Below are 16972 nucleotides of genomic sequence, written 5' to 3'. Positions count from 1 at the left end.
CATGATATACAGTGATATTCTCTTGGTTCAGTTTATGAACACGATTGTAAATCAGCGGTTGGAGTTGCTTTATGTCATGCTGCAACTCTATAGACTATAGCACACGAGAAGGCTCTAACATGATTGTAAAGTGTGTAACTGCTCCTGATGTCATTTTGTGAAACAATATCTTGATGAAGTAAACAAATACCTTTATTTAGAGTTAGGCACTGAAACTCTGGCATGAAGCCAGGGGAAGGGTGAGTGTTTTTACATGGCCGTCTCGTGGAACACCAGGTTGCCGTTGGTGGCACTGCTGTGTTTGTTGCTGGAGTGACTCCTGTTCTCGTAGGCCTGTGAGCAAGAGGGGGAGAGATTTTGAAACGTTAATTTTGCGTTCTTGTAAAGGAACTAATCCCGGGTTTCCACTGAAAATGCAACGTTCTATTGCCGTATCTGTATTTGTGACCAAACCCCCTTCAGAGCACTCAACTCTGCAGTTATTTTTGTCAGTTTTGAACCTCTTAGTGGACCTTGCACAATATTGTAGATCAGGCTCAGACACTTGCAATGCTTTTTACACGTACTTGTTTGTTGTCTTTTACATTGTCTGTATCACATGTCATAATGCGCTGTAACTCGTACCATGCGAATTTGATAGGATATGGAAAATCTTTTTTCACTACTTCGTATACATTATGAGTATTTTTTTTTCACTATTTGATTTGGATTCTTGGGTAACGATTCTAATCTAACTGATTCTAGATTCAAACTTGATTCTCGATTCACTACATAGGAGATGTAACTGCCGCACATTGGCAGTTTGTTTAGTTGGTTAACCTCCCGTTTTTGGTTCCTACTGGTTATAATGGCACTGGGGCGGAACTAATTGCCGCCGTCATATGTTTCCTACACGACACCTTTAAGCGACGTACCTAGCCAAACAGCGCGAAAGAAGCAGCACAATCAATAAGCTATAAATTAAAGTTAAAAGTAAAAGCACATAAGAAGAAGAAGAAAAAACTATAAAGGACAAGCAATAAGATAAGATTCCCTCAAGTAGTAAGCAGTGGACGAGGTATGTTTATCATTTATTTATATCTAAGAAGAATGTGAACGATTTTATTGTGTTGCTTTCAATTGCATGGTTGTGCGTGATAGTGATTTGCATACTATGTAAAGTTGTGAATATGTTTATGTAAATTAAGTTCGTAAATGTGCAAGTTAATATTGAGCTGCGGGCTGTATGTGAGGTGTGTGTGAAGTGTTTTTGGTGTAATGTAACACCTGTTGTGCCGCTGTAAAAACGGACATTTGCATATTGTGAATTTGTATTTATTTTCATTTATTTTTCTCTCTAAACCCAGTTCTCACGGGTTGGTTCGACCTGGAAATAAAACCCCGTGTTCTAACAAAGACCTCTGGCCTCGTGTGAACTACTTGGGAGCTACAGGAGAGCTTATTTCCTGTTCTACTCCAGGCTCAGTGTGCTAAGAAAGACAGTGTGGCAAATCATGGCATTGAGTGTGCATAAAATATTTTATATGATTGAGAAAGTAAACTCAACTGATTGCAATAATTTAAACACAGAACCCGTAATATAAATTTATGAGTTAATCTAAACTCACTTGCAGGTGTCTTGAGGTTAAGTCTCAATGAGGACCAGCAGGACTCACCTGCTTCGCGGAGGCCAAGAGATACTCTGCCTCCTGCTGGCCGGTCTGCTGCACCATCTTATAGAAGATGCCCTCGGGGTCCTGCAGGAGGGTGTAGGGCGCGTCGTAGGCCTGGATCTCCCCCGCGTCGAGCACCTGGACACACAGTGGCCTCTCAGGTCAAAAGCTGCTCCGTAACGACAGGTCAGAAACACTAAAGCAGAGCTGCTCCTATGTTTTTTTTCCTTTTGTCGACCCAATGCTGACTTTTGACAAACTTAAGACTTCAGTTTGCTTGCAAGGTTGTGTCTGATCAACTGACTTCTAAAGATGTTTGCGGTTCACCAATCAAAGGTCCTCAGAATCGCTAGATTCAGCCTTAACGCATGGTTAGTACTCATGGTAACTGGTCAAGAACCGTGGCTTAAAACCAGCATGGGTGGTACAGTACAGTAGACTTAGGTTTCTGTAAGGTAAGGGGAGGAGGGTTAGGAGGAGTAGCTAGGAGGAACAAGCAAGAGTGAGGAGTGGTGAGAGGAGGGGTTGCTAGGGGAGAAGAGGGTCACTTACCATGATGCGGTCGCTGTCTATAATGGTATTGAGCCTGTGAGCGATGGTGAGCACCGTGCAATCTCTGAACTTGTCCCGGATCGTCCTCTGGATCAGCTCGTCCGTCCTATGGCAAGAAATACAAAACTCAGACTTTAAGAACAACAGAAACCAAGGTGGAGCAACAGCAGCACCCCCGCTGGTCAAACACACTCTAGTACAAGCGCAGACTCTGTGGGCGGTACCTGGGGTCTACGTTGGCTGTGGCCTCATCGATGATGAGAATGCGGTTCTTCCTCAGGATGGCTCTGGCCAGACAGACCAGCTGCCTCTGGCCCTCGCTAAAGTTGGAGCCCGACTCGGCCAGAAGCGTCACCATCCTGGTTGGAAGCTCCTCCACCACAGACTTCAGCTGAACCTGCACCCGAAGTACACAGAGAACTCCTTCCTTCAACACACGGAACCACTTCCTTCAACACACAGAATTACCTCCTTCAACACACGGAACCATTTCCCTCAACACACGGAACCACTTCCTTCAACACATGGAGCCACTTCTCATCAAACGGAACGACTTTCTTCAACACCCGGATCCACTTCCTTAATCACACGGATCCACTTCCTTCAACATAGAACCACTTCCTTCAACAAACGGAACCACTTCCTTCAATTTGTGTGTTCAGTGTAACTGTTCTGGAGACAGGGTTTGTGTTAACGGTGTGTGCAGGGTTAGAAGGGCTACTGGCCTCTTCCTGAGAGTTCCAGAGCTCTTCATCAGAGTGCTGGCTGAAAGGGTCCAGGTTCTTCCTCATGGTGTCAGTGAAGAGCACAGGATCCTGGGGAACCAATCAGAGGAGAGCTCAGCAACAGAACCTCCAGAATCATGTTATGAGCCACCCATCTCCTCCCAGCAGCAGGAGTAGGAGGAGTACCTGAGGAATAATGGACATCTTCTGGCGCAGGTCATGGAGGCCGAGCTCAGAGGTCAGTATTCCGTCCACGTAGATCTTCCCCTGGGGTTCGGCCAGGCGGAACAGGGCCGACACCAGGGAGCTCTTCCCAGCACCGGTCCTCTCCACCACTTCCACCTGAAGGAAACACGGAGAGCATAACCAATCACACTACAGATCTCCAACGGGTCATCCCTGGATGTTGTAGAGTTGTGGCCGGCAGTCAAACCAAGATGTACCACCTTTTCCCTGGGCAGGAATGTGGCGTTCATGTTACGGAGGACCACCGGCCCATCTGCGCTGTAGAAGTTGACCCCGTCGAAGGTTACCGGGCCTTGGCTCGGCCAATCAAGCGGGGGACGCTTCTTGGTTTCCCATGGTGCTTCGCTCTCCAGCTCCGTGTACTCCATCACTTGCTCCACTGATGTCATCTTAAGAGATTTATGTTTTTTATGCTGAAAAAGGGCCCCAATTTTATATGTGAGGCCGGTTAGGTGTTTCAAAATCAAGCGACTTATATCAACATCACAGCGTGGAGTGTCCATCAAGATGAATGATGGATGGATCAACCCCACTGGTCACCCACATACTGGACCGTACCAATTGGTAGGCTTGAGTTGGATCAATCCATCTTATATCTGGATGGCTACTCCAAATTAACATTACAATACAGGACCTCACAAACACATCTTAATTGGTTATTGACCCAATTGGACCCCAGACTGAGTTGGGATCCAGCAGTCCTTAAATATGTCACAGCAGAGATTCTGGGGGAGACGGCACAGAGCCTGGGAAAGAAAATGTAAACTGAAAGGGGCAGAGTTATGTCTTGTTTCCTCTATCATAGATCTTCTATCGAGGAAAACTAACTTGCGTGAGTGGATAAAGAAAAGGGGCTTCAGTGTAGTGCTACAATGACCATTCTACACAGTGTTGATTTGAAACCTTTTTTACAGTTAACTATTGTGTGTCAACTTTGTGCAACTTTGTGTGTGCCAATTACATGCTCACAGATCCCCACCATCCACTTGATTGGTCTTAACAAATATGAAGTGAAGAAACATCAAGATATCAGCTCCCGCTCTGATCTGTGAGCCTAACCACAGACTTACGAAGTTCTCCACTTCTGCTGACTGCCGGACTCCCCACTGGAACATCCCCAGGATGAAGATGGCGTAGGACAAAGCCAGCCCCACATCCCCTGCACCCAGCTCTAACAGAAGAACAAAAGTATGACACGTTATGCCACCAATCAAACATGCATTGAGAGCGCATAGGCCATTCATTTGATGAGCTTTGATAGCTTTTGTGTTGAGGTACCTCAATCCCAAAAGGATCGTCTTGAAAGTGGAACACTGGGGCTACTGTAGCGGAACCCTTGAGGTTCAGAAGGGGTATTGAACCCGGACCCTGGCCGTTCATAAGTGGTATTGAGCCCGGAACACAGGAGGCAGTACAAGCAGAGTTTTCTTACCATCCCGGATCAACATGCAGGCAAATGTGAGGATGATGACAAAGACGGAGCACAACAGGTCCAGGCGCATGGCGAACCAACGTGTAGTGCACAGTAGCAGGTACCAGGTCTCTGAATGCAAAAGTAAAGTTTGTATAGGCTTGGGTTGATGCAAAGTAATCAGGAACACAGTAAGTATCGACGGAAGAAATAAAAAATATAAGACATCACAAAATTGGACTTGGCCCAGCGGTAACATAATGCTTTTGTTTGATTTCCGATGTGGCTAATACACGTCATTTGCACAGCACACATAGTACAGTGATTCCATGGCATCAGAGAATAGGGGCGGGGCACCTGAGTGCCGGTCCTGGTGAGCGTCAAAGCGTTGGTTTGGCGACCCAATAATTATTAAATTATTAGGGGTCTTACGAAATCCGTAGGAACCCTATTGTAATCGTTAGTATTATTATAAGGGGTCCTACCAAATCCGTAGGAGCCCTATTGTAATCATTAGAATTATTATTATTAGGGGTCCTACAAAATTCGTAGGAACCCTATTGTAATCGTTAGTATCATTAGGGGCCCTACGAAATCCGTAGGAACCCTATTGTAATCGTTAGAAACATTATTATTTAGGGGTCCTACGAAATCCGTAGAAACCCTAATGTAATCGTAAGTATTATTATAATTATTTTTCTATTCATTAGTATTATTATTATTTTTTCGCATTTGCTTGCTTGCAGTGTATAAATGCGTTCGCGCTTGGCACTTGAGTATATGAGAAACTGGTGCCACAGGCCTGCTATTATAGTAGTACGATTATTTTTTTTATTTTTCCTGACAAAATCGGCCATATCTCAAAAACTACATGGTCTAAAGTTCTGAAAATTGGCAGGCTTCTAGAACTCGTAAAATTAGTGGGCCAGAATGAACTATAGGTGGCGCTATAACAACCTTTGAAGTTCAACATGCTCAACAGGCTGCCATTTCCACTAGGAAAGTGCAATATGTATGAAACTTGTTAAATGTGCACCATTTGTCATGATGAACAACTTTCACACTGCAACCCAAACGGTCAGACCATTTGGATATAGTGCAGTGACCACAATTTGACCAAACACCCACATATTAACTCCTTTGGCACCGAAAGTGGTAAAAGCTGCAGGGTGACTGTGGGACTATATGGTGTTAAATTCATAGCAATAAGGCCAAAGACGGCAGAGATATGCATTTTAAAGTGAAATACATGCATACCTCTGATTCTTAAACAGCTCTAACATTGCGTCAAAATCAGGAAGGCTCGACTCGAATATGGCTACAACGGTTAAGTTCCATAGTATACCCATGCCAAATTTCAAGTTGAAATGCGAAATTAAACTTGAATGCTTTTGTTTGAAGTTGCCTTTCTGAACAGCAGCCTCTCTACAATGCAGGCTGGGCCTTAAAGCGGCACACACGTAATTTCGGCAACATCCGTTTGACAGTGGATTTTTACACAGTATGCTGTAGAAACATGGTTGTGATTGTTTTGATATGATAACTTCCGGTAAACCAGTGTTTAAGGCATACCAATGCCATGTTACCATACCGATCAAGCTCACCATACCTCCACGCACGGAAGAATTCTATTTCTCAAAATATATGCTAATCTGCCCTTGGCACTCTATGGTCATACTGTCAATAATACGTTCATGCTGTCGGTCATACGGTCATACTGTCGGTCATACGGTCCTACTGTCGGTCATACGGTCATACTGTTGGTCATACTGTCGATCATAAGGTCAGATTGTCGGTCATACTGTTGGTCATACAGTCAAACGGTCATATAGTAGGACCCCTTCATGGTTGCTTGCAACTATATTTATTATTGTATTCCTTTGAGGTCGACCGCCTATATGGCCTATGCCTATCGCCCAGTAAGCCTCAAATCATAGACGATGTGTTCTGAATTCCCCTATATATTTGTTAATTCTGTCAGGCAGATAGTAATGCACCCTTACCACCAGCTGGGGTCCTTTTCCATTTGTAAACATTATATATAATCAGGATAAGTAGAAGTAGACGAACGCGTGGATGTCCAACATGTGTCTGTCCCTTCAAGTATGTGAGTTTATTCGCAAGTTGAAAAACAGCATAAAGGATGAAACTGTTTTGTCAATAAATACGCGAGTCTCCATTGGGGAACCATTGTAATATAAACTGGGGGCGACACACACAAACGACAAGGCTCAACAAGCATATTTCCAATCAATGAATCATTTTAGCGCCAGTAAAACAAGAAATAACTAAGAGTGGTTATTGGATGAAAAATATATATATTTGACAGAGTTGAAATAGTTGAAGTCTCAAAGAATAATGGAAGTCCCATTGACTTCCATTAAAAAATGTAACATTTTAAAGTAGAATATTGCAAAAACTAGTAAGTATTTTTGTTAGAAAAGTACAAGCAGTCGAATACAATGAAGGCTGAACAGTTTGAAATTTCAATGAAATCTCTAGCTAAAGAAATGAACGAGGGGTTGAGTGACAAACTATTGGTAAGAACAAGAAAGCCTCAAAAGAACAATAGTGTAACGCTGCATGCAGCACCTAATTAAAAAAGCAAAACATCATAAATTCTTAAGGATAAAAGGATAAATTCTGAATTTGCGAAATTCCACAAATGGCTGAATGTCTGGATGACCCCTGACCTTTCCGACGCCCACAGGTCCAATGACCGCCACCAGCTGCCTCGGCCCGACATTCAACGAGACGTTCTGGAGGGAGGGTGCGTCTTGGTTCTGCACAGATGCACACACAAAGATGCACACGCACTCTTCAGCACCTTTATTTCATCATTTAGTTATTGGATTCACTCCCGGAGCACAATGTGCAAAAGATCCACTTGATGTTCTTTTGTTAAAAAACATTTTAGTGGAGTCATTTTGTCAATGCACCAAACAACCAGACATGTGGGACAGGACTGGTCCTCCCGACCCAAAGGTACTGGTTTTAATCCGTGACATCCTGAGCAGGACGACTAACCCCCCTCATGCTCCTAAATGACATGTCTTACAATATTGACGAGTAAATTAGCATAACTAGATAATTACTCTATATCAGTAATAAGTAATAAATTACTAATAAGTATTGAGTAGTAAATACTGGAGCCAGGGTTTTGTGAGTGTGTGTTGGGATAGAATAACAGTATATATTAATATATTAGTTACATATTAGTCTTCGAAAAACATTACAAACTTTCCAGGACATTTTCCATAACCGGTCTGTGCTGATACTGTATGTATCATCAAAGAAACTGTTAGTAGCAGCCATTCCTTAACAAATGAGTAGCATGATATACTAATAAACATACAGTCAGAGGAGATTCTAAAGAAAGAGGGGAGGGAATAAGGGGAACTACCACTACTAAAAGCAATACTGTACCACAGTAATACACTCATCAAACCAAAGTCTATCATTTTAAATACGCTGATTTTTAAAAGAAACGGTTGATAACATTAAGAGGCAGCATTGTTTAATGCATGTGCAAAATGGATGACGTTGAAATTACACTGCCAAAAGCTAGACAGAAGCCACCCCTTGCATCATTGCGGCCACACATAAACAGATGAACAGGGTGCTTTTAGGTTTAGGTTGTGGTTATGACTGCCTGATATGTGATATGTGTGGTGGAACTTCCCAATTTTCCATGCAAGTTCTTGCCTTTTCCAGAGATTTGATGAATTTGGACCTTTCCCATGTTTTCCATGACTGGAAAGAGTCCTTTTAAAATCAAGGTTTTCCAGGACACATGGGAACCCTGACAATACTTTCATGGCAATCGTCGCAAACAGTAAAAAGTATAATCGTCCTGAGTAAATATGTAACAAACTGGTTCTCTAAATGCATTAATTGTATTCAATATATTTTACTAATTTCGTTCACTGTTTACCCATCATCAACAAAGCACTAAATATATATCCTCTTTTACATAAAATGTGTGTTTGAGCTAGAGCTATAATTTGGGTGTAATTAGTTGGAAATGGCCAAGCTGTCTGTAAGCTATTATTAATATATAAGTGAGTGAAATTCTGTGTGAGAATATCTGTTCAGAGTTGACGCTTGCCTCATTCTGAGACCATTTTGATTTGGAACGCTCCTGGCTAATTTCTGACCAATCAGGGCGTCTTTTCCCTGATTGGATCGTGGAACCAATCTTGCCAGTCCATCACATGAGTTTGAAATGCAAAACTTCACAAAAATGTTTCTCACCTTTGAGAAGATGGCGAAAAGTAGAGATGGAGGGGATGTCTTGGCAGTTTGATTTCAAAAGCGTACCCTCTTCTGCTCCCTTGCTCTCTTTACAAGTCTGGAATCTTACCTACAGCACCTTTAACCCTTCCCTCCAGACCAACACCAGGGAACAAGACGTTTTGCTGACCTTGTCCCAGTAGCAGACGAGGTCCTCGATGATCACAGAGGCATCCTTTCCCTGGCAGACCACATCGCTGCACTTGGGCAATTCCTCCAGCATTAGGAAGGTCTACCAAAAATAAAACAGAAAACAGATTCAATAATGATATTAAAAGTAATAATAATCATAGTACATTAAAATACAATTAAGAGTAAGGAGACGTACATTATGCACAATGAAAAACTAGTAAACGATAAAGAGTGTCACACATCTCAACTTATAATTGAACTGTTCCCTCCCTGCACCCACAAGCCAAACCTGAGGAGGATACATAAGAGGGCAAAACTATAGGAACATTTATTTAGGTTAGGCAAAATGTAGGCAGAATCTTGATGACATGTGAGCATGCTTGAAGCACCCCAAGAAATCATCCAGAGGGGTTTAGACTCGTCAGGCTCCTAATGGCCAATCAACCTCACACCGAAATACGGGTGCTCCCCCTCACCTGGATCCGTTGCACGCTCACAAGACTCCCCAAGAGCCTCTCGATGACATTGGGGAAGAAGACAGTGACAGTAGTGGCAGTGTTACTGTACAGCGACACAGTAACAAAGACGCTGCTGGCCGTAATGGTGTTGCCCAGCTGCACGTAGATGGCGAAGGTGATGAAGATGATGACCTTGCTGGCCGAGAAGAAGGAGGCCAGGTTTAGGGCTTGCAGCATGGAGCTCTTCATCACGTTGGCGATCTCCTCCCTACGGTGGGGACAGGGGGGTTTAGAGACAACATCGCGTTTCATCTCCACACTACCATCTTAGCACACTATATATGTTGGGCTGGATGTATGATGGAGGGACCCAGCCGGCTTTCTAGAGTTGTTACAGTCCTAGAGTTGTTACAGTCCTAGAGTTGGTACAGTCCTAAAATTGGTACAGTGTAGGTCTACCCATCATACATCTGGGTGGAGTACACACACCATAAGTGGACAAATTCACACCTGGGGGTAAGATTTGGGGCCATTTAAATGGTTAAAACCCCTCCTTACCCTCTGAACCGTGAAACAAGGGCCGCGAAGGGCTTCTCCCAAGCATACATCTTGATGATGCGGATGCCGGACACCACTTCGTTCATGGTATGAATCCTGCTGTCGGTGAGCACTGCCATCCTGCTCCTGCAATGCATTGTGGGAAAGTGGGTTGTTATTGTGGGTTAAGTCTACTTAACATAATGCGTATTAGTGTGCAGATGTAATACCCTAAGATCAATGTCATAAAAGCTCAAGGTAGGAAAGGCAATTTATTTTATAAGCATACTTTGGTCATAGCTGTTGTGATTTTCAAAAAATAAATAAAGCCTGTACCTATAATAATAATAATAATAATAATAATATAATAATAAATTGGTTTTATATAGCGCTTTTGTCACACTGAAAGTGCTTTAATGTGCTACACGCTACATGTGGCTGTGACATGCCTGTAATAAGTCGTCCAATAATTTGATTCAGCCCAAAATGCTAAAGCTAGTGCGTTAGGGACATGTTTAGGGAGTGGCTTGGTTTGGCGGGAGGGGCTTTCAGTTGGATAATTTTCAAAAGCTTAAATAATAAAGGTGCTCTATGATTAATGATGAAAAAGTACTTCATGAAGGACAATTGACAGCAAGTATGTGATTTAATAGCATCTGAAACCCTGCTGCACATTTGAATGCATTGCATGATGTCGCTGGGTGAAGGGCATACAAGTTACCTGAACATGGAGAAGAGCCTCCCTGACAGGGTTTGCAGGGGCATCAGAATGATGGGGACTAGTATGCCAGCCAAACACGAGGGCCCGATTTCTGCCCACAGTAAGGCGATCACCGCTGCTACCTGGATAGGCCCCACCCACAGGTAAGCAAGGGAACTAATAAGCTGGAGAGGAAAGGAAGAAACAAATCAGGAGCAGCCATCTTGTTGTGATGGAGAGGACCGCTATATATTGAGTGATGTAGAAGAAAGATCATAGATTATATTGTAGTTTGTGACTTTTTTTGTCAGGTTCTATGATATAATGAACCTGTCGGACAAAGGAGCAGGTCAACAAATGAGTGAATAGCAACAATTGTTAAAAAATACGCTATGTAGGCTTAATGCTTACATTACTAATTTGCATATGCAATTTTCTAGGCCTCGTCTTTAAAAAGCTGCAGACATTTTTGAAACAAAAGAATTTGAGATCAAATTCAATCCTCATTGAGTGAGGTTTTAAGAGGCTTACTTATTTTGAGGCATTTACCAACTACGCTTTTAACAAAGAGACTTCACAGGGAATTAATTTGATACATGTCATAAAGGAGGAATAGGAAATCACCCTCAAGGATGCCTACAGAACATTGGTGTTCTAACCCAGACCCTTTCGGCTTGGTGTATCCCTGAGTCTCCCATCCAAATCCCAGCATTGTAGCTGTGCCTGCCTGGTGCATTACATGGGGAGGTCCCAATATGTGAACCTTGACAGGATGTGATCAGTCGCAATAGTGAAAACAGTGCCCGGACGCCAATAAGGAGGCCACCAAAATATTCCCGACTAGTTGCCAAGCTCACTAGGCTGCCAGGTTGGCCTACTGGCTGCACCATTACGATTAACACTCTGACGCGTAAAGGAGAGATATCTGGGTGTGTTGCCCAAGTGGGAAAGACTCAGGGGCAAGCCTACTGGCGGGGTGTTGGCGTTCAGCTCAACTCCCAAGCCGAACGGTACTGGATTCGATCCTTCATTGGCCGCAGTCTACCAGTAGATGAATTTAACATGTCATGTTTTATGTTTTCCGGGTTAAGAGGGAACCTTTCCCTGGATTGAATGAGCTGTGAATGCTTTGTTAATTTGTCGGTAAAATGGACTGCATTCAGCAACTTTGAGCAAACGTCTCGGCCTAGCCATCCTGTTCGGTGGAGATTTCACATACTCTGTCAAAAGTGCCAACGTCGTTGGAGAGGAGGTTGACGATCTGGCCCGTGGTAGTTTTCCCTGTGGCCAAATTGCTGAGACATAAGGCCTGGATGGAGGGAAGAACAGCATTAATGCTTAATACACTCAGGGGTCTTACCATGAATAAGTTACCCAAACACGACCCTAACCCTAAAAAAGAATCTGTGTTCACAGTGGTTCCAGGAAGTGAACTTCAAAAGCTCCAAGAATCTCTATCATTCTCAATCTTTATAAGTACTTCTTATCTTGAAAAAATGATAATGAATTCATCTTGCGTAACCGCTCACCTACGCTCAAGTCACCTGCAGCTTTAGCTCACTCCCAGAATTCCTGGCCAACTGCAGGCAAACTACACCCCGTTTCAAGCCACACCCACTCCCCCCCAGCCCCGTCCAATAGGCTTACCTTCTTGTAGATCATGTGACACAGGGCAACCCGTATCTTCATGCCCACCGTCTGATAATGGAAGTATATGTGATGCATCACCGCCAGCAGAAGGGAGCATAGGGACATGCCAAGGGCGTAGCAGAATGCCAGTTGTAAACCATGATAGTCGTTGGGGTCGTAAGTCTCAAAGTAGCGCAACAGGTACCCCAGCAGCACCAGCTGGACAAGCCTGGTCGCCTCCTGAGAGCAGAGAGTGGTTACTTTCAGATGACCCATTAAGTTACAAGTAGTCAATAATACCCCCCCTCTCAGCCAAATCGTGAGGACTTCCGTTTCTGGTCTAGAATTGCGAGGGTAGGGGCCACAACAGCTGGGGGGGGGGGGGTTGAGGGGTGGGACCTCTAGGGCCGACTTGAGAGAACTTCCGTTTCCGGTCAGGGTTGCGAGGGTGGGGTGTGTGTGTGTATGTGCGTGCGTGCGTGCAGGGGCTAGTGACCTCATTTACCTCACAGTGCCTCATTTACGGTTGCAGCGACCAGGGGTTGGGGGGCAATATAAAAACCCTGAGTGTTTGTACGGCCTCACAACATTGCAACCATAGCCCAGCCACAGACAGCATTTCATATCAACATACTCCACACGACCAGCCAAAGTGTGACTACTATCATGGACATTGAAAATCAACCACCTCTGGGAATGTCCGGCGCTCATACACCTCAATCAAACCTTGCTTCTATTAAATAAAAAAATGCTCCAATTGAAAGAATGAGACCTGTCTTAGGTGTGAAAGACCAGCGTACCGAAGTGTCGTTCAGGCATAATATGGACATATTATGTCCTATTAAAAGCAAAAGACTGTGATGATGAGTTGGGTATGCTTACAGAAGATTGGGTAAGTTTCCGTGAAAAGGTATGCCCTGAGCTAGACGATGTATCTACACAGAGACCCCGTGACAACCAATGGAGATGGGCTTTTGGAGCCGTGTTATACCGCATGGAGTCCATCTATCACACGAAGAAAAGAACCAAGTTCATTTTTTTCAAGCGATGCCTTGATCCAAGGGTGTTACCGGAGGCCCCGTTTTGCACCGGCAGACACCCCCACTTTGACAGTGCTGTAGCTCGATTTTTGAGGAGATTGAAAGAGTGGTCAGGAAGTACCAGTGTCCCCCCACTGAGTGGTACCCCGATCCCCCAAGGAGCATGTGTGCTACTAAGGATGTTAAAAAACAGCTATTTTTATCGGATGCTGATGAAGAGGGTGCATGGGTTGGTGGTGGTGGATGGGTTGGATGGACATGACGAAGCCAACACGGTTATTTAAATTGTGTACAACCCGAACATAGCGATTGGCTCGAAGAGTACGCCCACTATTTGACTGAATTGAATCTGACCTTTCTGCCACATGTCCTGCCGACAGTGAGCTGGTTACGGATTTGGGTATGGAGCAGATGGATGGGCCACATCGATACAGCGCCGTTTAAACTCTGAATTCCTGGGTGTTCTGACATAAACCACGGGTGTCTGTGTGGCTGCCATCATCGACCAGAAGGTCAGTTCAGACTGTTGGGGGTGCGCGTACAACTGTCCGAGTCAACGACGCCATACATGCCTGTATGGACCGTCTCAGTATCATTACGAAACCCGATGATTACGATGATATATGTGTTGTGTTGGGTAGATATCCCTTCCAGATACTTTTAGAAACTATTTTAACGGGTCTATCGGTGGCACCTGAAGAAAAATATGGGTGTAGCTGAATCTATGCTATGTGATCTACTATCCGAAACCTTTGTTATGGATAAATTGGAAGAGATAAGCAAAAAGTATGTAGCCCCTGAACACCAGAGTAAGATAATTGAAGCAACACGGTTGTGGCGTCGTACATTGGAGTGGCGTAGTGCGTTGTAGGTTGCATGCTGTAATTTATAATGGGTAATTTGATTTATTTTGCTTATGATGTGTATAGTGATTCTGTATCAAATAGACTTGCTGTTTTGATGTATAGTACGGTAGAAAATTATGCTTTTATCAATCATAATCCTTATATCAGACGCGTGTCTAAAGATTGGAATGAGTTGGTCATAAAATTCTCTTATGATAGGCCTACAGATTTATGTTATCTGCTTTAATTAACCGTTTCTCTGATGGTAGGTGTTTTACCGTATGTCTTGTCATGTGTGTGTGTGTGTGCATTTGTATCCAATATCTTAAAGTTAAATAAGGATGAAAAAGCAGAGTGTCACAGGACGGCTTGAATTGTATCTTGTAAAATGGTCCAGAAAAATAAGGCTGTCTGCAACTTGTATCTCGAGATTGTTGAGAGTGGGTGGAAGTTTTAAATAAAAAGGTGTATACTCCGTGATCCGTGTGTCAGTATTCAGTTTGGCATCGGCAGACGATATGGATAGACTGATTTCTAAAATTTATTACGACCCCGCCCGACCTTGGGGTTACGGTGGCATTAATAAACTACGAGCGGCCCTCAAGCATAGTGAGGGGCAGGTACCACCTTTAAAATGTGTAAAGAAAAGGCTGATGAAGCAGGACGCATATGCCCTGCACGCTCCGGCTCCGATAGATTTCCGTAGAAATAGAGTATTGGTTAGTGGAATAGATAGACAGTTCCAGGCTGATCTAGTGGACATGGCCGAGTCCTCCCCTAAAAACGACGGTGTGCGTTTTCTGTTGACGTGTATCGACGTGTTTTCAAAAAACACGTGGGTTCGCTCATTACCATCCAAGAGCGCTATCGACGTCAGTAAAGATTTCAGAGATCTTCTCAAAGAAGGACGTACCCCCGAGAAACTTCAGACTGACACTGGAAAATAATTTTAGAACAACACCTTTCAGCGTCTGTTGGAGAGGCACGATATTAAACATTTCTTTACATCTAACGAGACGAAGGCCAGTATAGTTGAGCGTTTCAATAGGACTCTGAAAACAAACATGTGGAGATATTTAACGGCTGCCAACTCAAAATGATCCGTGGATAAGCTACAGGATATGGTCCAAGCTTATAACTACTCATACCATAGATCGATTAAAATAACCCCCGTCAGCGTTGTTAAAGATAATGAGCAAACAGTATTTAATACCCTCTACAAAACAAATCACGAAGCAAAGATTGTGTTTAGGTAGGATGTTGGCGATACGGTTAGAATTTAAAAGGTCAAAGCTACGTTTCGAAAAGGCTATGAGCATTTACAGATGAATATTTTGTAATATCACAGCGACTATTAAGACATCCTCCAGTCTACAAGCTGAAAGACTATAGCGGTGATACGGTGCAAGGAACTTTTTATGAAAAAGAGTTGCAAAAAGTTATTGTGGCTAAAAACAAAGAATTCAAAATAGAAAAGATAATAGATAGAAAGAAGGTGGGGCGTAAGAATATGGTATTGGTTAAATGGCTGGGATGGCCGGATGTTTTCAATTTGTGGGTTTCTGAAAAGACGATAGTTGAGGCGTAAAAGAGAAACATAATGCAGTATAACCAGGGTGATCAATGGAGAAGGAGGCTGCTCGGGGGTTTAACGTGACTCTGGCGAGTAATGCTTCTGCAGGGATCTATCCGCAAAATAGGATGTGGAATTTTAGAACTAAACTAGCAAAAGCTAGACATACCAAGCAACCCTATGAAGTAGGATTGATTGAAGCTCAATTCCCTTCCAGCTGGCAAAGCCTTCCTCCTTCGGACGCTACAGTGACCATTGATAATATTGAAACAGGACAGAGGGCTACCTTCGTAATAACTTGGGGCTTCTATGCCAGTATCGCAATGTTATTACAGAAAATCAATTAGACTATTGTCAAACAGGTTTCTTTTGGTAGCATTAGGCTCCACCATGAAGCTATTAGAAACCGTATATGGGGTTGATGGTGAAGACGCCCTAATTATCTGGGTTAAAGAAAAACTGGCCGCTGTCCTAGGTTTCAACGGGGGTGAAAGTCACCCGGTGGATAAGACCCGGGCAAAATATGCTCCCCAACCAACCAATATCTATGGGGGTTGTTACAACATGTTTATTTATAGTGACATTGTTGACCATCAGTTTGTAGTTATGTGCCCCTAGGAGTATTAATATAGCCGACATTAGCAAGAGCCACTGCATTCTTATGTTTGACAAGCCGCACTAAGTTCATGTGTCCCGAGACCCTCTCATTGATATTGAAATCGGTCTAAAGTCTGACCAGAATACAAACATTATGTTTACATACGGTAAAGTGATCCTCAAGCAGCATTTTAGACCCGTAAAACAACAGAATTTCTAGCCCTCTTTTTAGGATGAGGGGGTATATAATGAGGAAAAATATGTTCAGTATTATTTAAACCAAGCAGGGAGCAGTTTGCCTGGATAAGCGGGTAGCAGCACACAATATGGAGCGGGAATCGGGGGGATGTTCCGTAGCCTCTTTAGGATGGCGGTACCTTTATTCAAAAGAGGCGTGAGCATTGCCAAACCTCATTTAAGTGCTGCCAAAAATATTATAGGCGACGCGACGACTAATATTGCACAAGCAGCAGCGATGCCAAAACAACAGGGATCAGGCATGACTGCTTATTAGAGGTGGATTCAATGATTCGTTTACGTGAACCAGTTCGCGTCAGTCAGTTCGCCAAGATGAGTCGTTCG

General features: G+C 43.5%; 1 protein-coding gene across 1 annotated transcript; it reads right to left on the bottom strand.

The window, feature by feature from the left end:
* Positions 1 to 249: 249 nt before the first annotated feature.
* On the bottom strand, positions 250 to 12611 carry LOC307074233 (ATP-binding cassette subfamily C member 4-like; the record flags this gene model as incomplete). The annotated part of the gene is made up of 17 exons (XM_079734252.1): positions 250 to 333; positions 1656 to 1790; positions 2205 to 2310; positions 2429 to 2601; positions 2930 to 3019; positions 3116 to 3271; positions 3376 to 3564; positions 4246 to 4346; positions 4608 to 4718; positions 4944 to 5034; positions 7280 to 7369; positions 9010 to 9111; positions 9488 to 9737; positions 10028 to 10153; positions 10728 to 10891; positions 11926 to 12015; positions 12354 to 12611. The coding sequence occupies 17 exons, from the start codon at positions 12609 to 12611 to the stop codon at positions 250 to 252; spliced, it is 2316 nt and encodes a 771-aa protein (XP_079590378.1).
* Between the last annotated feature and the right edge of the window lie 4361 nt (positions 12612 to 16972).

Source organism: Pollachius pollachius (assembly GCF_949987615.1).
Source record: "Pollachius pollachius genome assembly, chromosome: 4".
NCBI classification, from domain to species: Eukaryota; Metazoa; Chordata; class Actinopteri; order Gadiformes; family Gadidae; genus Pollachius; species Pollachius pollachius.
Note: the sequence above shows the minus strand (reverse complement) of the source record. Positions and strands in the feature narration are given on the sequence as shown.